General features: G+C 47.6%; 1 protein-coding gene across 3 annotated transcripts in view; it reads left to right on the top strand.

Moving 5' to 3' along the window:
- Positions 1–26,435, top strand: part of MTA1 (metastasis associated 1) — a 721,937-nt gene that overhangs the window by 415,698 nt on the left and 279,804 nt on the right. For all 3 annotated transcript variants that reach the window (XM_086937146.1, XM_086937145.1, XM_086937147.1), the window contains exons 9-11: positions 24,058–24,246; positions 24,796–24,870; positions 25,415–25,473. In XM_086937146.1, coding sequence (XP_086793272.1) covers positions 24,058–24,246; positions 24,796–24,870; positions 25,415–25,473 — 323 coding nt within the window. The remainder of the gene's footprint in view (positions 1–24,057; positions 24,247–24,795; positions 24,871–25,414; positions 25,474–26,435) is intronic.

Here is a 26,435-nt window from a genome sequence, read left to right as displayed (position 1 = left end):
GCACCAGGGGCGAATAGTGCTCTATGCTGCATACACATTACAGGCATCCGGGGAGAATGGTGCTCTATGCTGCATACACATTACAGGCATCGGGGGCGAATAGTGCTCTATGCTGCATACACATTACAGGCATCAGGGGCGAATAGTGCGCTCTGCTCATACACATTACAGGCATCAGGGGCGAATGGTGCTCTATGCTGCATACACATTAAAGGCATCAGGGGAGAATGGTGCTCTATGCTGCCTACACATTGCAGGCATCAGGGGCGAGTGGTGCGCTCTGCTGCATACACATTGCAGTACAAAAGGGGGTGGTGATGGACGGAGCATCTGAATCAATCAAACACTCACACCCAGTCAAAAGATCTGGGTTTAATCCATCACCGTTCTTTAGCCCACTCTGCCACCCCAGTTCAGACATGGCTATATGCAAATCAGTCTGACCCTGTGCCTCATGGGAACTGTCCAGCCCGAACTGCCAAGCCACGTCTTCCCTGGACCGGAAACAAGCTTCCGAGGACCGGTTTCAGGCATTCCAGCCGTCTTCAGCCCGGCTTGCTTGAATCCAGTGGCATATAGCCAGTGTCTGACCTAGGGTGGCGTGGAGTGCAAAACAACGATGGATTTAGGCCCAGATCTTTGTACTGGGGTGAATGTAAGACATTGTTCTGCATTCTGTCCATCAACTGTGTTTTTTGCAATTTTCACCCCGAGTGGGCTGGGTATGCTCAGACGTAAGTCCCAGGCTCTCCACATCACTGCAGTCAAGCTATCCAGGCTGAAGAAGGCTGATAGCCAGAAACCGGTCCTTGGATGCTTGATTCCGGTCTAGGAAAGACATGGCTTGGTAGTTTGTGCTGGACTGTTCCCATGAGGCACAGGGTCAAGGCTGATTTGCATATAGCCAGTGTCTGACCTAGGGTGGTGTGGAGTGCAAGAAAACGATGGATTTAGGCCCAGATCTTTGTACTGGGGTGAATGTAAGACATTGTTCTGCATTCTGTCCATCAACTGTGTTTTTAAGCATACACATTGCAGGCATCAGGGGCGAATGGTGCTCTATGCTGTATCCACATTGCATCAGATGCTCCGTCCATCACCACCCCCTTTTGTACCGCTTTGTTCGCCATAAGTTGGCACAGTATGCTCAAACGTGAGTACCTTGCTCACTTTGTCACTGGATTCAAGCAAGCCGGGCTGAAGACGGCTGAAATGCCAGAAACCGGTCCTCGGAAGCTTGTTTCCGGTCTTGGGAAGGCATGGCTTGGCAGTTCGGGCTGGACTGTTCCCATGAGGCACAGGGTCAGACTGATTTGCATATGGCCATGTCTGAACTGGGGTGGCAGAGTGGGCTAAAGAACGGTGATGGATTAAACCCAGATCTGTTGACTGGGTGTGAGTGTTTGCTTGGTTCAGATGCTCCGTCCCTCACCACCCCCTTTTGTACCACTTTGTTCGCCATAAGTTGGCAGGGTATGCTCAGGCGTGAGTCCCTTGCTCACTTTGCCACTGGATTCAAGCAAGCCGGGCTGAAGACGGCTGAAATGCCAGAAACCGGTCCTCGGAAGCTTGTCTCCGGTCCAGGGAAGGCATGGCTTGGCAGTTCGGGCTGGACTGTTCCCATGAGGCACAGGGTCAGACTGATTTGCATATGGCCATGTCTGAACTGGGGTGGCAGAGTGGGCTAAAGAACGGTGATGGATTAAACCCAGATCTGTTGACTGGGTGTGAGTGTTTGATTGGTTCAGATGCTCCGCCCATCACTACCCCCTTTTGTACCGCATACGCATTGCAGGCATCAGGGGCGAATGGTGCACTCTACTGCATAACCATCTATTATGGCGACCACACGTTACGGATTTCCCCAGACAGTCCCAGTTTTTGGATGACCGTCTCTGTGTCCCGACAGTACATAATTTTAAATAACGTCACGGTTTTTGAGACCAGTATCCAAAGCAGAATTGCAACATATGCTCGGTGCCTCAGAAGAGTGAAATGACTCCCATATTTTATCTTTTTGTTTCTGGCAGCGTAGGAGGAGGTCAGCTGCATGCACCCAGCCGAGTGGAGACAAAGTGAGGAGGAGGACAGTGGTGCTCAAGGACAAGTTCCTGCCTTAACTAATGTTTTGTCAACGTAACCATGTGACATTATTAAATATATATCCCGCTCTGTGTGAATGAAAAAGATAAATTGCACAAGTTAATTTCATACTTAAGAGGCGCTTGTTGAAGGGAGAACATGCCTTTCAATTCTGCTTTGTGGGATGAGTTGCTATAGATCATTAGCAGTGTAGAAATGTATATGTATGTATATATGTATGTGAGTGTACACTCACACATACATACCGAGACAGGCCGATATACCGTGATTATTGGCAGCCATTCGTCCTACTTCTGTCTGGATACTGTCCTTGTTTTTGCCTGTCAACATCTGGCCACCTTACCATAAATGCATGATGGCTGTGAGCTTGCGCATTGATGGTAGACTCTAAACTCAGTGCGATTGCACCAAGCTTCTTCAGTAGTATGGGGTGGGATGGGAGTGGCAGGATAGGGATGCGTTGCAACTGCAGCATCAGAGTGCACTGTTTATGCCCATATAACTTCTCTGAGGAGAATAAATCGGCAGATACCATGGACGTCTCACGCCATATGACTCCCAGGGAAGCAGCACCTTGACCCCCCACACCCCTTTTAGTTTTGCTGCTCCTTGTTTTCACAAGTAAAGCGGCCCCAAGGGAAAAAACAGGGTCTTCATTTTACTTGCATATCAACTTTTAAAGGTGCTAATCATCCAGCCTGTGATATTTGTAGGACGCTGGCTCTTTATATAGTGGACAAAATTGAGGTACACTGTGCACATAGTCCAAGCAAACCCAAAATTGTTCATAAAGGCATAAATGACACCCCAAATGCTATTTTGTGGTAGTGTGGGTGAGCAGTTGGGCATAACAGATGGTAGTACTAAGCATTTTCTGAAAGGGGGTAGTGGAGTGCTCTAGATCATATTATAGAAACAGATGACAGGTTAGGGTTAGATTCCCGAAGAAGAATTAATAGTCTACTTTAATAAAAGGCAGGTTACCCCGAAGCGCATGCTTGCAGCACCCCATTAACCAGGCCCACGGCAGAGAGCAGAGGCCAGCAGTGATGGATGTGTTTGCCAAGTGAGACCGGAGCTGACAATACAGTGCAGCCAGTTGACATCGATCAGTGATGTCATATGGATACTTCGTTACATATATTGCGTTAAGTTAGCATGAGTGTATTACATGTTTAAACAGCCGTTTTTCCTTCGGCTTCAGTTTTGCACACGACACCTACTTGTTGTTGTCGCTTTCAACCTAGAAGCGGTGATGTGATTTATTTGAGAATAATATGTTATCACTATGCTATCAGCTTTGCCTGGTACACTTGGTACAACTGTCTGCACACTGAGAGCTGCACACTCTAAGAATAACCTAACACAAGGTTGTTGGGAAGCCTGATCCTCGCACCACATTAGACATAACACTAATAATGTTGATGCCAACATTTTGGGCTCTACGCGGGTTTAAGATAGAGTTACACGGAATGAACGTAGACACTTGGTGCTGCGCATGAAGAGAGCTGGTAGCTGTTGATGTGATCTACTCCTACTGACATTTAGAGGTATGGGTTCGCCCTGCTAAAGCCCGAATGAGACCTTCTTAGATATAAAATAATATGCTAAATAGGGTGCGCGAAATATAGGTGATATAGATTTCGATAGATTTTGCATTGTAACATGCTATCACCTTTTGCTTACTATGTATTAGTGACTATGCTGCTGACTCTGATTTTTATAATCTGCATTTTGGTATTATACAAGATTCTGCGTTTGAGAACTTTGCATTGAATAATAAATATTTCAAACTTGCACTTGTGTTCTTTGACTCTCAGTTTTGGTTTGAAATGATTATATAACGAAAGAGTGTTCATGTGTTCCACGATTCCTGAGGTATTCTAAAGTTCATGTTCTGGTTTGTCTAAGACATGGATCATTCCATAATGAGCCATGAGACACTGTAGCTAGCTAGGTAAGGGGATTTCTGACACTGAGGTGAGTTTTGGATCATCCTAACTCACTGAGGTTCTAGATCTCTATGCACAGTTCTGTGGGAGAACGGAAACCCTGCTACATGGCGCCCGTACGTTGTTGGCCTTATATCATGACACTCGAGTAGTATATCATTCAAACCTTGACACCTTCATTCCCGTTTCCGGTAAACGGTGGTGTCGGAATAACCTACCTATTTTTTAAATAGGTCTTTTCAAGCTTGAATTCTTTAAAAAACGGTTTCTTTGAATTACTACCCAGTTGTGCTACAAAGTGTTCTTTGTCTTTTTTCTCTTCCTGTGCTACCATGGCCGTGGACATACCGCAGCATAGCCGCGTCGCGGTTCGCGACCACTTGCGGGCATATAATGTCCCTGTGGAAGGCTTGGCTGTGGTTCTAGTGGTGAGTGCGGAACATGCGTACCCGTACGAATTGTTTTATTCCTGGGTGACATTTCCGGCAGTGGACGCTAATTCGGGTGTCTAACATTCATACACTGCCTCGGCTGTACCAGCGGCTTATGCTCCGTACAGGGCACTGGAAGTACCTATCGATGCTTGGCAGCACGGAGTTTGGTTTGGTGGCGCCCTACCCCATTCTTTAACGGCTTCGAGGTTAGGTCCTTTATCCATTCCGGGCACAAATTGGCCCGCTTTGGGTGGATTTACTCCTCACCCTAATCGCGCTACTTGTAGTGTAGCTGACCTGCGGCGTCTTCATGACGTCGCGGTTGGAGTGATTAGGGCGCTTGTTCATTACATTGGTCGTAATGTTCATGGCGCAGCATCCGCAGGTGCGCAGCTTCGAGCAGAACAGGCTGGTTTGAAAATCAGTCCTGTCTTGGTGAATTCCGTTATGGGCAAGAAGCCCCAGGATAAGGATGATTTTCCTTACTGGCTTGCCGAGAAATTCGACCCGCTGGAGGCTGTGTTTCCTAATACGACTCCGGGTGAAAAACACCGGATTCTTACGCTTAGTTTACCGAAAGATTTAGCCCCTGAACTTGCTGACTGTGAAACATGGGGTAAGACTTTTGCAGCGGTTTACTCGAGGTGCTTTGGCACCCCGTCTGTGTCGAACCTTTCTGCGGTCCTTAAACGTGTTCAGGATGATCACGGACCGGAGTCGGCGGTTGAATTAGGTATGCGCCTGAGCAGGTCGTTTGAGACAGTTTGCGGTCTTATCCTTGCAAATGTCAAGGGGGATGCAGTGAACTTTCAGGTGGCCAATGCTCTGGCGTTAATTCCCGATGCCGAGAAACCCCGTCAGCTAGCGAGAATTATTGTGGCGGCTTATAAAACGGTTGGCCGCACTTCTAAGGGTGTAAAGGCTTTTTCTGAAAAAGAGAAGAAGCAGCCCCAGGGACAGTCTTCGGAAACGGGTGGACAACCCAAGTCCAAAAAACAAAATTGGCCTAAAAAGCAGAATCAGGGTAAGCAACAACAACAGCAGACACAGGTTTCTAGTCCGGCGCCTTCACAACCTGCGCAGTCAGATCGAGTTTATGATTTGCGCGATCGCGCGACGATTAAATCGCCTGAAAGATTTCAGGCTTCTGACCAACGCTCTCCTCGTTCCTTTCAGGACTCATCGGCTCCGTCAACCGGTGGTGGAGGGGGCGGCAGGGGCAGGGGTGGCCAGCAAGGACGTGGCCAGCCCCGCACGCGAAGTGAAGGGGATCAGCGGGACGACTCTACGCCAAAGAGACCGCAGTTTGCCAAGAAGAAGGTCGCCGCCTTAACGGCGCATCGATATGCCCCAGATAGTGAGAACGCGGCTTCGGAATCTGACGTGGGCTCTGACCTTGCTGGACAGCGCGGCGGAGATTACCATAGTGAGAGAGGCCCTCCGTCCACTGTTGAAGGTGACAGCGACTGACACTTATGTTGCAATTGAAATGGCTGATACACATGTTGCTCCCCCTGAACGACTTTTTGAAATTGTCCTGTTAATTGAAGGTGACATGCAGCGAACTGTAAAAGGGGTATTTTGGGAAAATCTTTCGTCTACGTATGACATTTTGCTTTCTGAGGCTGACTGGCCCCCACCTTTTGTTCTCCCCAGTTTCGCGCACACTGTATCGAGAGTGGAAGCGCTGCATTTTGCAGAAGAGTGGGCTCTGGCGCTTGCGCCAGCTGTTTACCGAAATCAGTGTGGCTGGGATAAATTGTCCCCTAGCCATGAGATTCCTTTACGGTCACAGCCGCAGCCACAACCTCAGTATCCCATACGGCGTGAAGCTAAAGCTTCAGTCGCGGCTATCCTTGAACAATTGGAATATCAAGGTGTAATTGAAACGTGTGTGTCACCTATGAATAATCCCCTTTTTACTGTTAACAAGCCGGACGGCTCATATCGTCTGGTTTTGGATTACCGGCTTTGAACTCGCATTGCCGTAACTGTGCAGTACAGAATACTCACGGCTCTGCCCTAGTGAATAGTCTTGAGCGTAAACGGTTCAAAACCACGCTTGACATTTCCAATGGTTTTTATGCACACAGATTAGATGGTCTTAGTTCCCAATGGACCAGTTTTACGTGCGGCGGCGTACAAAAAATGTTTAAACGACTCCCAATGGGATATAAGAATAGTCCTATAGTGTTTTCCGCCCGCATAGTCTCTCTTTTGGAGAGCTTCGATCCAGTTGCTTGTTCGTATGTGGATGACATATATCTCACAGATGACGAACTTTGGGAGCATCTGTGTCGAGTAAACAGCATAATTTGTAACTTTGCAGACATGGGTTACAAGTTTAACTTTGCAAAATCACACATTGCGGAGTACACAGTGTTGTTTCTGGGTTATGAACTTAACCACGAAGGAAAGGGGTTGGCTCCTCACTTCCTGGAGAAATGCGCGCAGTTGCGCTCTCCGACAACGCTGAAAAAATTACAGTCTTTACTGGGTTTTTTGAATTTCGGTAGAACATACATTCCGGAATATGCCCAGCGTATCAAGCCTTTGTATGCGCTGATACAACCATCTTTTTCCAAATCATGCTGGCTGCCTGAGCATTCAGCCATTCTGCAGTCTTTGCAGGCTGATTTGCTCGCTTCTGACTACTTACAGACTCGTGATAACCAGACCAACCTGGTGATGAGAATTATCCCTGGGACGGTGGGTTTCACGTACCTGACTTTTAATGAAGGGGATACTGTACCTATTGCTTACAAGTCACACTTGTACACTTCGGCTGAACTGCGTTTTTCCACTGTGGAGAAAGTTTTAACGGCTGTGCAAATGGCAATTCTTATGGAACGTGCCCTGTCGCAGGGAAAGCGCATGTTGGTTGTTACCCCGTGTCCTGCCTTGGAGGCGGTCACGAAAGCCAGTGTACCGAATTCTAAAGCTTTGCACCCTCGGTGGATTCAGTGGGCTACATCCTTGACATCCCAGGATGTCACGTTTATTTTTGACGCCGCTTTACGGTCGCAGGAGTACTTACAGTATGAATTTGTTCATCCTGCTCCTTTAGCGATGCGGCCTTTGGAGGATTTCCATTGTATCATTTACACTGATGGTTCGGCGCAGGTTGCGCATGGCTCTAAACATGCCTACGTTTCCGCTTGCGCCATTGTAGTCGGTGCCATGGTGAACGATGAGTTCAAGTCCAGTGTTGTGCACACGCAAACACTAGGGGACTGCACCGCACAATTAGCAGAGCTTCGTGCTCTTATGCTCGCATTGGAGTACGCTGATCCTTGTGTGACGACTTTAATCGTAAGTGATTCTTACTACTGTGTCCAGTCTTACAATGAGAACTTGTTCTTTTGGATTCAGAATGATTTTCGTGATTCCAAAGGTAGCACAATAAAACATAAAATGATCTGGGTCCGAGTGGCGGAACTTAAAGAGAAACTGCCGCTCGTGTTTGTGATTCATACTCTCAGCCATCAGTGCGTGGGGGTCCACGCTGTTGGTAATTCGCTTGCTGATGAGGCAGCGAAGTCTGCGGTATCGAAATACTTAGTTGCAGCAGTCACGAGGTCCAAAAGCAAAATAGATGATGACATCTTGGCGGCTGTTGCTGCCATGGAGAAGGGAGGTAAATATCCTGCGGGGTTCCCTTCGAAGTACACATACCACTTAAGTCCCGATAAGGTTCCTTATGTGAAAATTCCTGAAGTTGGCGATCGTCTAGTTCCCAACTCGGATCGCAGAGCTTCTCTGATTACAGCGGCTCATGAAGGTGTGGCGTCTGCGTATGCGGGCGTCTCAGCCACTGTAACTCAGCTACAACAAAGGTTCTGGTGGCGGGGACTGTACAAACAGACGCGCGATTATGTCCTTATGTGTGACATTTGTCAGCAGATTAAGCCTTCTACTGCTGCGCGTCCGCCTCAGACACAGTTGTACATCTCTAATAAACCGCTTGGTTGCGTTTATTTGGATCACTGCGGTCCTTTTTTCCTCTGATACTGTGTATAAATACATCTTAGTAGCAGTTGACTCATGCACACGCTTTGTGTGGGTATGGCCGCATCGAAGCGCTGATTCGTGGACTGTCATTAAGGATTTGCGTGTCTTTGTGGGAATCTTTCCTGTGGTACTTTCCATTCGGACCAGGGTCCGGCTTTCGCCTCTAAGGCGTATAAGGATGCTATGGTTTCGTTGGGAGTCCAAGTCAAGTTTTCAAGTCCCTACAGGCCTGAGGGCAATAGTGTAGTGGAACGAATGAACCGCGACTTAAAGCAATCTTTGACAGCCCGAGTTATAGGCACTGGTAGAAACTGGCTGACCCACCTCTATGGCGTGCAGCGTGCGCTTAATAATCTCCCTAGAAGGTCTCTGGGTGGGCGGACCCCATACGAAATGCTCTTTGGTATCAAGATGTACGTCCCTGACCTCGATGGTGCAGACTGCCAGGCCCAGGCCGCGGCCTTTGACGTAGATGAACATTGCAATGTTTTACAGAATCTACAAAAGACCAGAGACAGTCTTGCTAAGGAACACTTGCCCTCCACGTCGGATGATGCGTTGCAGATCCCGGTAGTTGGCTGGCTACCCCAAGTTGGAGAACTGGTCCGAGAGAAGATCGATAACAAGAAAGAGTTTGGTCCCTCATATCGAGCACCGGTTCGAGTTCTTGGAGTGAAGGGCACAAGAACAGTCATTTTACCACCACTTCCAGGTCGTAAAGAAAACAGATTTATTTCTATTGACAATGTCAAGACACACAGGGTGGCCGATTCTTCATAGCATGACACCGGCTGTATCCTGTCCTTCCATGGTGAGGCACTCTGTGCTGGCTATTACATCTGGTGCAGAACAGGAGGTATCCCTCGAGATGCCTGCTATATCCAGTCCTTTATTAAATACTATTCCTGTTACTAACTTTGATGAATTGACCTATGCTGATCCTGCTGATTTATCTATGTCCGATTTACAAGCCCGTTTGGCTAACCAGTCTAGATTCTCTTTTGACTCTGATTCGGAACTTTCAAAGAAACCATCGACTATTGCAAAATATGCCACGTTGTTTAAAAAACATTTTCTAATTCCACCTTGGACATACATTTGGCTGATACTGTTTTCATTTTATCTTTTTATGTCAATTGGTTTTGTGTTTTATTTTTTCCGCCTGATCGATAGCCATTATGTGAAAGAAAGAACAGGAATTCGGTACCTTAATGGAACATTGGCCCCTCTTTCCTCCTCACATTCAGCACACAGACTAAAGAGAGACTTAAATACAGTAGAGATTACTGCTTGGCCTGTCCTTGATGGGATTGTGTGGGATGCGGTTAGGTTTCAGATACATGGCCCCACAGAAGTTATTAATGTTCCTAATGTGCTTAGAGTAAACATGGGAGATGTGATTAAGCAAGATATTCGTTCTGATGATTGGGATCTTCAGGCCGTAGAAGAATTGTTCTCTGATTTGAAATATTATGCGGCCTTTGATGCTGAGGAGTTGTACTTAGATTCTGTCAATTATGGTGATTTGTTTTGTTATCAACATTATGGGTATCACTTCTTACACAAAACAAGTTCCAGGAGGGTTCCTGTGAACTACACACAGTGGGAACATTGTCCTGCTCCTTTACAGGGGAGCTCAAGTACATTTCTGAGGAAATTCTCTTATTTTACAGATTTTAATCAATCAAATCCTGAGTCGTTTTATTTTAAAGTGAAACAGAAATTCATGTCCAAAGTTAGACTTACCGATACAAAATTGCTGTATTCGAAGTCCTTTCTAGACAAGTTAGCTATAGATGGCTATGAGTTATGGAAGGAGGCTATTGACCTTAAATCGGTTTGGGGTACCAAAGATTGGCAGGTACAAGGCACTGAGGCTTTGCATCGTGCATGTCTCATCCCGAATCACATGTTGTTTTTAAATTCTACTATTTCCCAAACAACATGCTTTGGATTGGCTACATCTAAAAAATTAAATACACCTACTATCCCTGATTTGGAAGAATATTCAGGTTGGAGTAATTTCACTACATTGTCCATCAGTGGGATACACGCACTTTTGCACAATTCCTCCTTTAATATTTCCAGTTTTGATCCAGAGGGGTGGCTTTTGTGGCAAAGAAGCTCTGATTCTTGCCAACGTCGTTTTTTGGGTTTGTCTGAAGGTTTTACACACATCAGGCCAGATCCCAGGTTTGAAACGGATCACACTGTTACTACTTATTCAGTAGGCAAATTGTGTCAGAACTGGTTACAACATTCCACTTTGGCTGCAGTTAAACTGCATCTGTCCCAGTTGAATGAAAACATAGAGCTAAATGATTTTATAAAAGGCCCGGCTAGGGGTAGATCTAAACGCTGGCTTTATGCTGTGTACAATGAAATTTGGAAATTTTCACAGATTGAGGCTGCTAAACGCCTGAGAGCTATTGATCAAGCAAATTTGGAAAAAGTGCTTGCAGTGGTCGATAACAGTATTAACATGCTTTCTTCCAGGATTTACACGTTGGATAATATTGTTTCTTCTGTTGTTGATATTGTACATGATGAAGTGTCCACGTTATACCATGGTCAAAATCAGTTACGTTCTGTAATGCAGTTTGCATGGACCCTACAGACACTTAAGGCTGGTCGAGTTCCCTGGAACTCGTTGAACGTTTCGTCCCTTTTCGCCCCTTTTAATCTGACTGAAAAGCAACGCATGCTTTCTATGCGTGATGCGTCATTTTCTATGTTACATATTGAAAAGCTAGAATCCTTACCTTTCTCTGTTGCTGAAACCACTACTGCCACATGGCTTATTCATGGATTAATTACATTACCATTTCCCTTATACAAATTTACTAATTGTATGCGGTATATTGCTATAGGACGATATGAACCACTAGGCAATGCATTCCTACATGAGGCATGGTCATTACCATACACATACAGATGTCTGAAGGATGGAAAAGAAGTGAATCTTAATGGTGAGGAATGCACACAGTCACCTGACCATTCATTAATATGCAGACACATTCAGTTACACGGTTCTTGTAATCAGGACCGCCCAAATTTAGCATGTGTTTTAAAAGGTACGCCAGTTCCAGCAGTAGTTCCCACATTTACATTATTGACTAATGGTAGTTATTTGCTTTTAAACAACGAGTTATGTTGTGGGTTATTAATTGGTGTGGCTTATGTGGTAACTGTATCAGAGCGTGTGGTGTGTTGCAAGAATGTTCTATACCCACCCACGCATGGGTCTTCAGATGTCTCCATCTGGCCACGGATTCCAACCTTGGAAGCGAAGTTCAATGGTTTAAGCAGAATAAGGGCCCTTTTGTCTCAAAAACAAGTGACCCTGAGTTCGGCCCGGGAAAATTATGTCCTTCACATAGCTAACACACGCACAGAGGTGCAGGCGCTTTTAAATACTGATTTGCCGTTTCATTTCTGTGAGCTGGTGCATCAGATCTTTAATGCATCTTCCACGTCTGGGCTTGCACATTTTTTTTAATTGGTTAGCAGTGGCCTCGTGACTACGTTTGAAAAAGTTTTTGGTATCATTCCCACGTTTTTCCACTCTATTTTTTCGAGTTTGTTTGGTGGACTACCTGTGTTACTGGCTGTAGCCGCTGGCATTTTGCTGGTGTTTTTCTTCATAAAACATGGATGCCCATCCTGCGCAAGAAGCCATTCAACGCCTCCTGACATTGTGCCGTAATCGGATGCTCAATTACTATGGAACATTGCCGCTTGCAGCATTAAGCACGGCTTATAGATTGTCATTTCGGTTCACCGACTTCACGTGTGTCCAACCTGTGTTTCACTGCCTGAGCTGCGAGTTCGATTGGGCCATTGATTTGTGCCTATGCTTGAGGACTGCTCCTGACGTCGATTTTGATCAGCTAATGCGTCCCGTGGTGGCTCACGAGCTGATTTGTTCTGGCGAAAGAGTTATGGCCTTGGCAGCGATATATGGAGTACTGGGCCAATGGGAGATCTCTGCAGCGGCGCATGCCTTTCTGACACACAGCGTTCTGGTGAACCCACCGAGTTGTCCTCTGACGTTACAGGAGGATCCGATGCTGGAGGAGCACGTATGTTCTTTCCCATTGCTGAATTGGATTGCTGAACTATTTTCGGAGGCTGTTGCAACTTACTTTGCATATACTGTCCAATCGTGAGATGCCTGGAAGGATTGCTTTGTTATGGAATATGACTTTTCCCTTGCTGGATTGAAGGGATGAACTGTACTCAAATGATGGAGAGTTCAATCATGTGATGTTGCTGAAAATAACGTCAATGTGGCACATGACTTTGGATATCGGATAAGTGCCTTGTTTTTTCTCTTACATACATTTGAATTAATGCGACCTGGTCCTACATTTCATAATTTTGAGACCTGGCGGATAACTTTTGGTTCGAGAGTTTTATTTTTTATTTTAGATTTGAGGCTACTGTAGGCATTCATACATATTCATTCATACATATTTTTTAGCTTATTTTAGCTCAAGATTATTGAACTTTGCTTTCATTTTATGTATCTGATTTAGTATTGCCTTTTCCCTTATGTTTGACGGTGCTCGGATCAATGGGGGGGTGTCATATGGATACTTCGTTACATATATTGCGTTAAGTTAGCATGAGTGTATTACATGTTTAAACAGCCGTTTTTCCTTCGGCTTCAGTTCTGCACACGACACCTACTTGTTGTTGTCGCTTTCAACCTAGAAGCGGTGATGTGATTTATTTGAGAATAATATGTTATCACTATGCTATCAGCTTTGCCTGGTACACTTGGTACAACTGTCTGCACACTGAGAGCTGCACACTCTAAGAATAACCTAACACAAGGTTGTTGGGAAGCCTGATCCTCGCACCACATTAGACATAACACTAATAATGTTGATGCCAACATTTTGGGCTCTACGCAGGTTTAAGATAGAGTTACACGGAATGAACGTAGACACTTGGTGCTGCGCATGAAAAGAGCTGGTAGCTGTTGATGTGATCTACTCCTACTGACATTTAGAGGTATGGGGCCGCCCTGCTAAAGCCCGAATGAGACCTTCTTAGATATAAAATAATATGCTAGATAGGGTGCGCGAAATATAGGTGATATAGATTTCTATAGAAATTGCATTATAACATGCTAGCACCTTTTGCTTACTATGGATTAGTGACTATGCTGCTGACTCTGATTTTTATAATCTGCATTTTGGTATTATACAAGATACTGCGTTTGAGAACTTTGCATTGAATAATAAATATTTCAAACTTGCACTTGTGTTCTTTGACTCTCAGTTTTGGTTTGAAATGATTATATAACGAAAGAGTGTTCATGTGTTCCACGACTCCTGAGGTATTCTAAAGATCATGTTCTGGTTTGTCTAAGACATGGATCATTCCATAATGAGCCATGAGACACTGTAGCTAGCTAGGTAAGGGGATTTCTGACATTGAGGTGAGTTTTGGATCATCCTAACTCACTGAGGTTCTAGATCTCTATGCACAGTTCTGTGGGAGAACGGAAACCCTGCTACAGTGACTACTTGACTGCTCCTACTTTAAAACCATTTGCAATTGGTTTTAAAGTGCGATTGGACAAACAATGGTCACTATATGCTGCACCTTCCTTCCCAGGCACTGACAGTGGCCCTGGCCCGGCTCCAAGCAAAACCACCTAAGCTAGCCTTCACTGTTACTGAGTCCAGCCGAACCCCAGGACCAGGATTATGGCTCCTCAGCCTGCAAGCACCGCCAGCTCGCTGAACACACTTATTGCCCTAGTGCTTTTTGGAAGGACTCCGTTTGGGCCAGGCTTTTTGATGTGTTGCATTGTTGCTGGTGTCGAGCTATTGCTCTACATCCTACTGCCAGCAGCATACCTGAGATCTCCTCAGTGGGCTGCAGCTGTTATTCTCTGTTACAGAATGAAGCCAAAAGACCTATTTTGTAACTCTGTAGTCAAGGCTTTCATGAGCACATTAAAAAAAATTCCTTAGATAATGCAAGTGAGACATACAAGTATTCTGCCACCTTCAGTGTCTGGATGTAGACACAAAACCAGACACAGAAGGGGGAGAAAGCCCTCTTCTGATGGAGGAACACTTCTACACGCATTGCCTCTGTATAGGAAGTTGGCTCTGTATACACTATACCAAAATGAGGTATAGTATGCACAGAGTCCAGTGGAACCCAAAGGTAAGGAGAGGTTAAAGTAGATAGAACCTTGTTCTCTATTTGTGGTTGTGTGGGCGAGCAGTAAGAATTTATCAAAGGGTAGTGTTAAGCATTTGTTGTAAACACTCAGGCAAGAAATGTTATCACACACTCAAAGACTGAACTCAGACCAATTTGTTTGTAGCAAAAATATTTAGTTATTTTATTTCTAGAACCAAGCCAAGCCTGATGCAGGTAAGTGAAATTATACTTAGCAAAATCTTTTGCAGTGATTTAAAGTTGAATGCAGGTTCAATTGCAGTTGGTTTAGTTACAGGTAAGTCAACAGTTCAACATTTATTTTTAGTTACTTTATATATTACAGTACACATTGCTTATTGGATTACTTTTTAAGCTACTATCAGTGTGATATGCGTAGATAACACACTGAAACATTTCCTAGACAAAAAGTAAGTAATTCAGTTTTTACAGTTATGCAGTTTTTCAATGTTTCATACAAACCAACTCCACACTTAAAGAATTTTCAAGGAAAAGCAGTCCATGCAATCCTATGGGAGGAAATGTAGATAACGGTTTGCAGGTAAACACTTATTTGTGGGAGTTGGTATTCAGGGGTTAGAATCAGGGTTCCCCCAGGGTCAAGGATGCACTCAGAACATCCTCAGCTACACTAGGGCGGCCGGGTGTAGAGTGCTGAGGCCCAATGTGATACAATGGGGGGCAGCGGGTCTCTGGTTGGTGGCTGCTCACGAGCAGGCCACAAGGTTGTGGGAGCACAGCTCCTGCTGTTGGGCACAGGGGAATCCGAGTTAGCACACAAGGTGCACCTGCAGCGGCACTGGTGCGTCTGGGTACAGGGTGATGTTTTGGCGTTGGGTGCTCTGTTGTTTTCAATGGGAGTTGATGATTTTGGATTTTGGCTGCAGGCTCGTTCCAGGAAGACTCTCGGGAGGAACCAACAGCTGGGCAGGTAAGTTGGAGGGCTCAGGGACATAGGTTCACCTTATTTATTATTTTAATTATTTATAAAGTTTTTATAGCGCGGACATGACCCTAGAGGGTATCGGAGCGCTTTACATTACACCATCCGGAAATATTAGATGGTTGAGGGGATAATGTACATACATTCAATATTCGACATGCAATACAAAAAGAGGTAGACCATGGTAGATAAGATAACATATCTTATGAACAGTAACGTATGATTTAAAGTCTTGGTATGTGAATTTGTTCATTAGAAGCATTTTCACTTCTTTTTTGAAGGAGGAGGAGGAAGGGATTCTGTGTACATCTGGTGGTAAGAAGTTCCAAATCTTCGGTGCGATACCTGAGAAGGCTCTGCAACACTTTCTGTTTTTGTGGAAGGATTGTGGTTTCAGTAGTATTGAGCTATTGTCTTCAACCTCCCGACAGCTCTAGCTTTAGTGCTAAGTAACCGGGGCTTTTGAAATTGAAGGGCTTTGAGTCATGCAGGCGATCTTTAGTTGTATTCTTGCCTCGTTTGGTAGTCAGTTAATTTCTTTTAATGTCAGCGAAATGTGGTTATTTCTTTTTGTTCCAGAGACCAGCCTAGCCACAGCATTAAGAGATGCTCTCAGCGGGGCCAGCTTGTATTTGGGAAGTCCGCATAGAGTGGTGCTTCCGTAGTATAATCTTGGCACCACTAGGGCTTGTACCGCCATTTTTAAGTCTGTCTGTGGTAAGAAGGGTTTAAGTTTCCTTCGGATACTCATGTGATGATTAGCTTCTTTGGTGGCATTACTGGTATGTTCCTGCATAGTCAAGTGTTTGTCTAAGGTGATTCCCAAGGATTTAGCGAAGTCAATGATGTGGGGAGAGCAGTCAAACGTTGTTAGTTGCTTCAGCCAGAGGTCTTTCTTGGGTGTGTGGGTAGGGGGATGAGGAGGAATTCAGTTTTTTTGGTGTTCGACATGAGGTGGTTGCCAGTGAGCCAACTTTCAGTATTATGCAGAATAGCGTTGAGGGAGAGGAAGTGTTCTGGGGAGGAGATTTTCATATACAATTGTGTCATCTGCATACAGGTGATATAGAATGTTTGCAGAGTTCCAACACGTTTGCCAGGTGTTCCATCCTGGAGCAACCAACACTTCGAGTGGTAAGTTGGGATCTTGGAGGATAGGTAGGCACCCAGGAGTTGGTCCCAGAGGGCCGTGAGTTGCCGGGTGCAGGGGTGTCTTTTGAGGTCGGGAAATCTTACCCCCTGCTGTTGGAGGGATCCCTTGTCCTGAGGCTGCAGGGGTCGTCGAGGGGGGTCCTTTGGCACTGGATTCCAGGTTAGAATCGCCAGGGAGACGTCCTCAGGGTCTTTGTTCACTCAGGCACAATCCGGGCTCGGCGGGTGCAGAGTGTGCTGAATTCGCGGTTCTTGGCTGGCACCTCGGGTATTGTTGTTTGAGCAGAATCACTGCTCATGGGAGTCCCAGTCTTGGTAGAGTCACAAGGTAGTCAGGTCTTCCGGGGTTTTTGAGGTTGCTGACCACAGAAGGAGCCGGGGTTTTGCAAGAGCAAGTTCGAGGGTTGACTGGCCTGCAGGACTGGGGCCAAGTCAGTTGGTGTCGTCCTCTTCTTAGCAGCTGCACGGCTGGTCTTCTTGTTTCTTGATCTTCTTGCTTGTTTCGGTATCGGGAACTGAGGAAGGTGCCCCTAAATACTAAATTTACGGGTGTTACAGGTAGGGAAGGGCAGGGACCAATAGGCCCATGTCCTGGGGTGAGTACACCCCCTAATCTGCTCCTCTCCTGAGGGAGGGGGCAGGAGCCTATCTCTGATTGGGCAAGGCTCCCCATCCTCAAACTGGCTGGAGCCCGGAATTGTGCTTCACCTCACCTCTCTCCCTGAGGGGTGGCGTTGGCACAGGCTGGCACACCCCTTTTCCTCACGTAGGGTTTCCCGCCAGTCTTCCTTCCAGAGTGGGGGTTAGAACCGGTGGGGGCCAGTTGCTGAGTCAGCAAGTGGCCTGGAGAAGCTCACAAAGGCGGCATGCCTTTGAAGCTTCCCCCTGCCCATTCTGGGGGAGGAGACCTAGCACCTCGCCCAGGATGTGTATTGTTGCAGGCCCAGGAGAGCAGAGACTCTCCACCCAGGGTCCAGCAACATGTCTGCTGTGTGGCAGCCTAGACAGTCTCTCAGACAAGATGTGGATTGTATGTTCGGTTTCAGGGGGCATCTCTAAGATGCCCTCTGTAGTGCATTTTACATCTGAAAGAGACACGTTAGTGATAGATTCCTTACCTTTGAATATCCCCAGGCGTCAGACTGGATCCGGAACTTTTTTGCGTAGCAGTACCCTTGCGCGTCGGTAGGCGGCGTCTGCTGCTCCGCGTCCGTCGTCGGCGTCGTGGGCGCCGTGATGACGTCGTCTGAGTACTTAGACGCCGCCTCCGTGTGCTGACGTCAGTTCTTCTTTTTTCCGCGCCAGCAGCGCAGAGCCGGAAAAAGTGGTACCTTAGTCACTTTTTGACTAAATCTTTTTTGATCTTTTGATCATCCTTTTTCGAGTCTTCGACTCCGATCGGTGCCGATAGGGATGCCTGGTTTCAAGCCCTGTGAAGATTGCGACCGACTGATGTCGGTCACGGATCCTCACCGTCGGTGTCTCCACTGTCTCGGCATCGACCACGACGACAAGACCTGCCTCGACTGCCGGACCCTTACTTCGAAAGCTAGACGGGAGTGGTCCCGTAAGCGACTCGAACTCCGGTAGTCGGCCCCGCGCTGAGAGAGGTCCTGGTCCGGACGGAGGTCGAGGGACCGGCCGCGGGAGCGGAGCCATCATAGCTCCGGGAGTCGACATCACTCCTCTGGGTCGAAGTCGTCAGGTAAGCACAAGAAGTCGAAGAGACGTCCTCGCTCTTCCGACTCCCCCCCCGACGCTCGCGCGACGCGGCCTGGGGTTCTGGTGGCACCGCCCACGCGGCTCCGTCGGAGTCGCAGGCGTCGCGCCTGGCTTCATAACCTCAGGTCCCAGGCCTAACGCGACGCCGGGGGAGATCGAGCGGTTCCTCATGGCCATGAGGTCCCTCTCTCCCCCGACGGGTTCCGTGGCGCCTTCAGGCCCAGCGGTCCCGTCTGGGGGTCCTAGCGGGTCGGGGGCTTCGGCCCCGACGCCGTCGGGTGCTTCGGCTCAGACGCCGCCGGCGCCTTCGGACCCGGCGCCTTCGGGCCCCGCTGGATCCGGTTCCGGATCTGGGTCGTCGCCGGTGGACTTAACGACCTCCCCGGCGCCGACCCCACAGGTGTCACCCCCGGCGCCGTCCTCGGGCGGCGCCGTCCCCGACGCCTCCCTCAACCCGGTTCCGGCGCCGGAACGGGGCCGCTCAGCTCCAATTCAGACGCCGTTTGGTGAGTTCACTTTCCATGAACCGGCCCCATCCTTTACTGACCCTGAGTACCAGGTGATGGGTGATGAGGAGGATTGGGAGGGGTCTGAGGACCCTCTGACACGTGAGTGCCAGTCTTATGAGGACTGGGCAGGTGAACTTGGGGAAGCCAGTGGTTTAGACACTTCGCCTGACACTGGCTTTGTCTCCCCTCCTAGCGTGGCTACGGAGGAGGGGGCAACCTATAGTGTGGTGTTGATGTGGGCAGCCAAGGCCTTGGGCCTTGAGCTCCCCGTCGCGGCCGTGAGGACTAACCTCCTCACCGAGGTCCTTAAACCGCAGTCATGCTCAGCCGAGCCTCTGCTGCCGTTTAATGAGGCCTTAACTGACTTCTTTTGGGCACTTGGTCCAAGCCCGCTACGGGTTCGCCCGTAGATAGGAACGTGGCCAGACGCCACCGCCTGGCCCCGGGTGACCCATGTTTCCTGTCCACCCACCCCACCCCTGAGAGCCTGGTCATCCAGGCCTCCAATTCCCAGACCGCATTCCCGTCGGCTCCGCCAGACAGGGAATCCAAGAGGTATGAGCAGTACGGCAAAAATCTTCTCCTCCCTTAGTCTGTGACTGCGGTCTTCCAACACCGCATGCCTCTTGGGCCGCTACACCCACTCTCTGTGGGATACGGTTGTGGAAGTGCTGCCAGAGTGTCCGTTGGAGGTACGGGCCAAACTCGGCCAAGCCCTTGTGGAAGGTCGGGATGCAGCCAGATATTCTATCCGGTGTGGACTGGATACCACCGACTCACTGGGTAGAGCGATGGCAACGATGGTGGCGGTCAGACGCCAAGCCTGGTTGAGGTCAGCCAATTTCTCGGCCGATGGCCGTCGCCTTTTTGTCGACAAGGCAGACCATGCGCTTGAGCGTTTTAAGGACTCCAGGGCTACGGCCAAGCCCTTGGGCCTCTCGGCCCCACGCCAGCAATCGGCTGCCTTTCACTCCTTTCGTGGCGGGCTCGCCCCAGACCGTCGTCAACCACCTCCAGACGACGGCAGACCTCCTGCACCAGCTGGGGTTCTCCATCAATGTGCCGAAGTCACACCTGTGTCCCTCTCAGAAGCTCCTCTTCATCGGAGCGGTTCTAGACTCGGCGCGGTTTCGGGTTTATCCGCCCGAACAGCGGGTCCGGGATATTCAGGCTCTGATTCCCATCTTTCGGCCGTTATCCCGGATCTCGGTCAGGTTGATGCTGCGGGCTGATGGTCTCCTGCATCCTACTGGTGCATCACGCCAGGTGGCGGATGCAGGCTCTGCAGTGGGAACTGAAGTTTCAGTGGGCCCAGCATCAGGGCAACCTGTCTGACCACGTCCTGATCTCGGAGGGCACTGCGAGACAGCTGCAGTGGTGGCTCACGGACCGCGATTGGGTCAGCGGCAGATCCCTCTCTCTTCCCCAACCGGAGCACGTGGTTGTGACGGACGCGTCCCTCCAGGGCTGGGGAGGCCACATGGGAGAGGCGGAGATCAGAGGCCTCTAGTCTCTGGCGGAGTCCCGGCTCCATATCAACCTTTTGGAGCTGCGGGCGATTCGTCTAGCACTGAAGGCATTCCTCCCCTCTGTCCGAGGGAGTGTAGTGCAGGTGTTCACGGACAACACCACCGCCATGTGGTACTGCAACAAACAGGGCGGGGTGGGGTCGTGGACCCTCTGCCAGGAGGCTCTGCACCTCTGGCAATGGCTGGAATATCAGGGAGTGACCCTGGTGGTTCATCACTTGGCAGGTTCTCTGAACGCCAGGGCGGACGAACTCAGCCGCCGGTGCATGATGGATCACGAATGGTGTCTGAACTCAGACGTGGTGCAAGGTCTCTTTCAGCAGTGGGGAGAGCCTTAGTTAGATCTATTCGCCACCGAAGAGAACGCGCAATGTCATCGGTTCTGCGCGTTGGAATTTCCAAGGAGGAACTCGCTCGGAGTCGCTTTTCGTCTCGAGTGGAGTTGCGGTCTGTTGTACGCCTTTCCGCCTATACCACTTCTGCCCAGAGTGCTGAAGAAGATCAAGCGCGACCGGGCTCAAGTCATCCTTGTGGCTCCGGACTGGGCACGAAGGTACTGGTATCCCGAGCTACTCAGTATGTCAGTCGATCCCCCTGTTCGTCTGCCTCTTCAGGAGGACCTTCTGTCGCAGCAGCAGGGGACGGTCCTCCACCCGAACCTGTCCCGTCTCCACCTCCATGCTTGGAGATTGAGCGGCGACAGTTGAGGCCATTTGACTTGCCTCCTGAAGTCTGTAACATCATTCTGGCAGCCAGGCTTCCCTCCACAAAGTCGGTATACGCCTGCAGGTGGAACAGATTTGTGGCATGGTGCACAGCAAAGGCTGTGGATCCTCTCTCTGCCCCTCTTTCTGAGGTTCTTCTCTTCCTTCTTTCTCTTGCCCAGCAGGGCTCTGCTCTGGGCACTGTTAAGGGCTATCTTTCTGCCCTTTCAGCCTTCTTGAGGCTGCCTGATCAACCATCTTTGTTCAAGTCCCCTATTGTAAATCGATTCCTAAAAGGCATCACACACACATTTCCACCTGTTCCGTTTGTTATGCCTCAGTGGGACTTGAATCTTGTACTTACATTTCTGATGTGCGCTCCCTTTGTGCCACTTCACAACTGTCCTCTCCGCCTTCTTACACTGAAGACTGCTTTCCTGGTTGCCATCACCTCTGCCAGGAGAGTGAGTGAGCTCCAGGCCCTCTCTTGTACTCCTCCTTTCCTTTCTGTCCATCCGGACAAGATTGTGTTGCGCACTAAGCCATCTTTCCTGCCCAAGGTTGTCACAGCCTTCCACATCGGGCAGTCCATCACTTTGCCAACCTTCTTTCCGCCACCGCACCCCTCTAAAGAGGAAGAGCGGCTCCACCGTCTGGACCCAAAACGTGCGCTCTTGTTCTACTTGGATCGCACACGCCAGTTCCGGGTGGATGACCAACTCTTTGTTGGCTACGTGGGCGCTAAGAAGGGCAAGGCGGTACATAAGAGGACCATCTCCAGATGGATCATCTTGTGTATCCAGGCATGCTACTCCTTGGCTAGAGCCACGGCGACAACAACTGCCCTGGGCCGGGGAGTGCCCTTGCAGGACATTTGCCAGGCAGCTACGTGGGCCTCGCTGCACACGTTTGCAAGACACTATTGCCTGGACAGTCAAGTCTGGAGGGATGGCTTCTTTGGCCGTTCCGTCCTCCAGGACTTTCTGGTGTGATTATTGGTTTGCAGACCCACCACCGGGGTTGGTATTGCTGGGGTATCTATTCGAAGATAAGGAATCTATCACTAACGTCTCTCTTTCAGATGCACAAGTTACTACTTGTGTAACGATATATCTGTAAGAGACATTAGTTAGTGTTAGATTCCTTACCGACCCACCCATCCTCCCCGTTCTGCGAACCGATATCTAGGGTTAGGGTCATCCCCTTTCAGGGCCCTAGTTTCAATGGCACCAGTGTTGGTTTTTAACATGGCTCAGCGCTTCTGGCGCGGAAAAGCTGTGTCTAAGAACAGACGTCAGCACGCGGAGGCGGCGTCTAAGTACTCAGACGACGTCATCACGGCGCCCACGACGACGGACGCGGAGCCGCAGACGACACCTACCGACGCGCAAGGGTACTGCTACGCAACAAATTTCCGGATCCAGTCTGACACCTGGGGATATTCAATCACAAACTAATGTCTCTTACAGATATCAAGTAGTAACTTGTGCATTAAATCTCACACTGGAATCAGTGTGGGTTTAATGTGCTGAGAAGTTGGATCTCAAACTTCAGTCTTCAGTGTAGCCATTATGGTGCTGTGGAGTACGTAATGACAACCTCCCAGCACCATATACTCTTAATGGCATCACTGCACTTATAGTGCCCAGGATTGGCCCTGGGTACTGTAGGGGCACAGGGCTCATGCACCTGTGCCCACACCACTGGCATAGGGCACCCAGCTAGAGGGGTGGCTGATGTATGCCAAGGCAGTGGGTCTGTGGGCATGGCACACAGGGAGGTGTGCCATGTCGACTCTTTGTTTAGTGCTGCACCAGGAGACTCAACCTGCAAAGGGAGTGTGTGTGTGTCAGGGTACAGGGCCACTAAGGGTGGCACAAAAAGTGCTTCAGCCCTTAGGGGTCTTCTCTGGTCACAATGCCCTGGGTACCTAGGGTACAATTTACCATGGACTGACATGTGGCCAGAGATGCCCATTGTGTTTAGTCTTTAGTACAGTTTTTAGGGAAGGAACACAGGCCCTGGGTACCTGATTGGCAGGGACCCAGGGCACACCAAGGAAAAGTGCATCAGGTATCAGGCAAAAAGGGGGGGGGGGGGGGGGGGGGGGGTTACTGCAACAGGAACCCACTTTCTTACACATGGCCCCCAGCTTCGTGTAATTTATCAGGATATCTGGTCCGAGAACAGAGCTCAGCTAAGTTGCAACCGCTATGTTTGCCCCCCCACCCCAGTTTTCAGTAAAGCCATTATGGTGCTGTGGAGTTTGTAATGATGGGGGGGGTGTGGGTGGGTGTTGGTATAGGGCCTCGAAGGGTGGCACAATAAGTGCTCTTGGTTCCCATGGTACCTTTTACAAGGGACTGACATGTGGCCAGAGAGGTGCCAATTGGGGGTACAAGGTACAGTTTTGGGACAGAATACAGGCTCTGGGAACCTGATTGGCAGAGCCCCAGGGCACATCAAGTCAAAGTGCATTAGTAATCTGGCAAAAAGTGTGTGGCGGGGGCTGTTACTGCAACAGAAACTCAGCTTCCTACGCACATCTACACACTTTGCCTCCGTATTTTTTGCTTGAAGTAAGATTATAATATATTACCATTACTCTATGTGGACAGACAGAAGAACTAGAGCAATAGAGGCTTAACCGAAATGGGTGCCAGAATTACTCTGAAGCGTCACCTAATCTGTTTTGCATTTGGTCTGACAGTTTAATGAGGTAATTACATGTACTTTCTCTTATAATTATTTGTTACATGTAATTTAGATTGCTCTTTTTCTACATGTTTAGTTCCACGCAATGGATACTTTGGACAAAAGTAATTATGAAATTTCGAAGGCAATCGCTGCACTGGTGCCACAGGGTGGGCCAGTCCTATGCAGAGATGAAATGGAGGAATGGTCCGCATCGGAAGCAAACCTCTTTGAGGAAGCCTTAGAAAAATACGGAAAAGATTTTACTGACATACAGCAAGATTTTGTAAGTATTTTAAGCTGAAGTTTCTAATGATGGATTTTACAAACTCATTGTATGCTTGAGCTATTTGTCAGTATCCCAGTGCACCCATGCATCGTCCACTCTTCCTTGTCTGCCCACAGCATCATATCATCCACACGCATGCACGCACAGTATTTATTATGTCTTACAGTAAATCAGGAAGAAATTACCAATATAGCTTATGATCCTTGCTGAAGGTTGAGATGTTTTAAGATATTCAGATCCAGTTCACAATTTCTTCTTTGTTCTGAAGTTTTCAAACATAATTTCTGTATTTACTTTTGTTAATGTACTTGAACGCCAAAATGGGTTTACTTTTTTTCAGGCTAATGTTCAGTGTTCTGACTTGAATGCTGGTGGCCACGGGTAATTTTGGCTACATCTTAGCTAGGAACCTGTCACCACAATTTGCAAGACTAATATAGATGTGTATTTTCTAAAACCCCAGTCATGTCATTAAACGTTTTACAGATTTCAAAATGGTAGACCATTTCTTAAAGTTAATCAACTCCAATTTTTCTGTTTTACAAGTTACCTTGGAAGTCATTAACCAGTATAATAGAATATTATTACATGTGGAAGACTACAGACAGATACGTTCAGCAGGTAAGCAACACTAACACAAAAAGCAGTATTTCTCTTAAATAAATGTAGATATGCATCCATATATATAGGTAGATACTTTGTTAAAATGCGTACACATCTGTTGCTTACTTGTGGCATAGTACTGGGTGAGTGAGGAGCTGAAAAGGAGCACCTCACAGACATGTCTACGTCGTGAAGGTTTTACAGCATATTTTAAATTTTCTAAGGGTGAAATTTCACGCACAATTAGTAACCTGCCAGCAAGCTCAGTCAAGATTTATCAGGCAAATCATGGTTACATATTGTGAAGTTTTGCCAGGATGCATGCAGAGTTTCACCATAAATCTATTCAAAACAATCTCAGCATGAAATAATTTTGATCCGGTCCTCACTCAGAACTGGGGAGCAATCATAATCTTTATTAACCCCACTCATTACCAGCGATGATATGTGAAATTTACAGTATGACTGAGCCGCAACAAAAGCAGGTGATAGTCATAGCAGTTTAAATGTAAAATGTTGAATGCCATAATATTAATTGTAACTTCTGTTTTTTTTCTCAAAGAAACGATTGAAAGCTGCAGAAGCAGAAAGTAAATTAAAACAAGTGTATATACCGAACTAGTAAGTGTTCTCTTTCTCTCCACACAAAGTCTTTCTATATATTATGGCGTGCTGTACTTAACATTCTTAAATATTTTCATTGTCAGTGGTTAATCAAGTGACTGTCTTGAGTGCAACTGTATATGTGGTGCAAAATTCCGTAGTGGGCATGTTAAATATTTTATGTCTGTCTACTCCTCTCTCAATGTGTCAGCATGGCAGCCTAGTTGATGGATTCAAAAACTGCAATTACTGAGGCCCGTTTCATCAGTGGGGGCGTCAGGCTTCTTCAGCCTTACAATCTAGGTATATGTTTTCTAGGGATGTAGATTCTGTAGTGTGTAGCCTTTTTTTTAAATTTGTTTATGGTAATTTTCCCTGCTTCTGGATTTTCTGGTCTAAACTGTCTAGAATATCTGCATTTTTATGATGACCGTTGTCACAGAAGTGCTGTAGAGATTATCTTTAATAGTAAGTTGAAGCCAACTGAATTCTGATAATTTTTGGCTCCAACTTCATGTTCCTGACAAGAGAAAGAAACACTAGGCACTTTCCCACTGTTCTTTGGCTTCTATTTGAGGCTGTCTGCCACCCAAATACATGAGTACTGACCCACCAGTTAATGCGTTCTTAAAGACTTTCCACTCTGCATGAAAAGGTTCTTCACATCACAGAGTGCATGTGTGTCGTACCAGATCTTGAACCTGCTTTAGATTAGCAGGGTGTGACAGTGCCATTACCAGTTTGAGTGTGTATTAGTGCCAATAGCCCCCACTTGTAGCTAATTGTTCCTTATTATACGGTTTGCCAAACTTCAGTCGGTTGACAAGGAAGAAGAACCTTTTGAACAAAATACAATTGGTGCGTACGGAATTAATTTTAGTGTGGAAAGCAACATTACATTTCTTGTGAACTGTTTAGGAGTAGAGGGGGGTGCTCACCTGCTACTTCGATTCTACACTATTAGAAATCAGTAATTTGAA

This window comes from Lissotriton vulgaris, chromosome 9 (genome assembly GCF_964263255.1).
Source record: "Lissotriton vulgaris chromosome 9, aLisVul1.2, whole genome shotgun sequence".
NCBI lineage: Eukaryota > Metazoa > Chordata > Amphibia > Caudata > Salamandridae > Lissotriton > Lissotriton vulgaris.
Note: the sequence above shows the minus strand (reverse complement) of the source record. Positions and strands in the feature narration are given on the sequence as shown.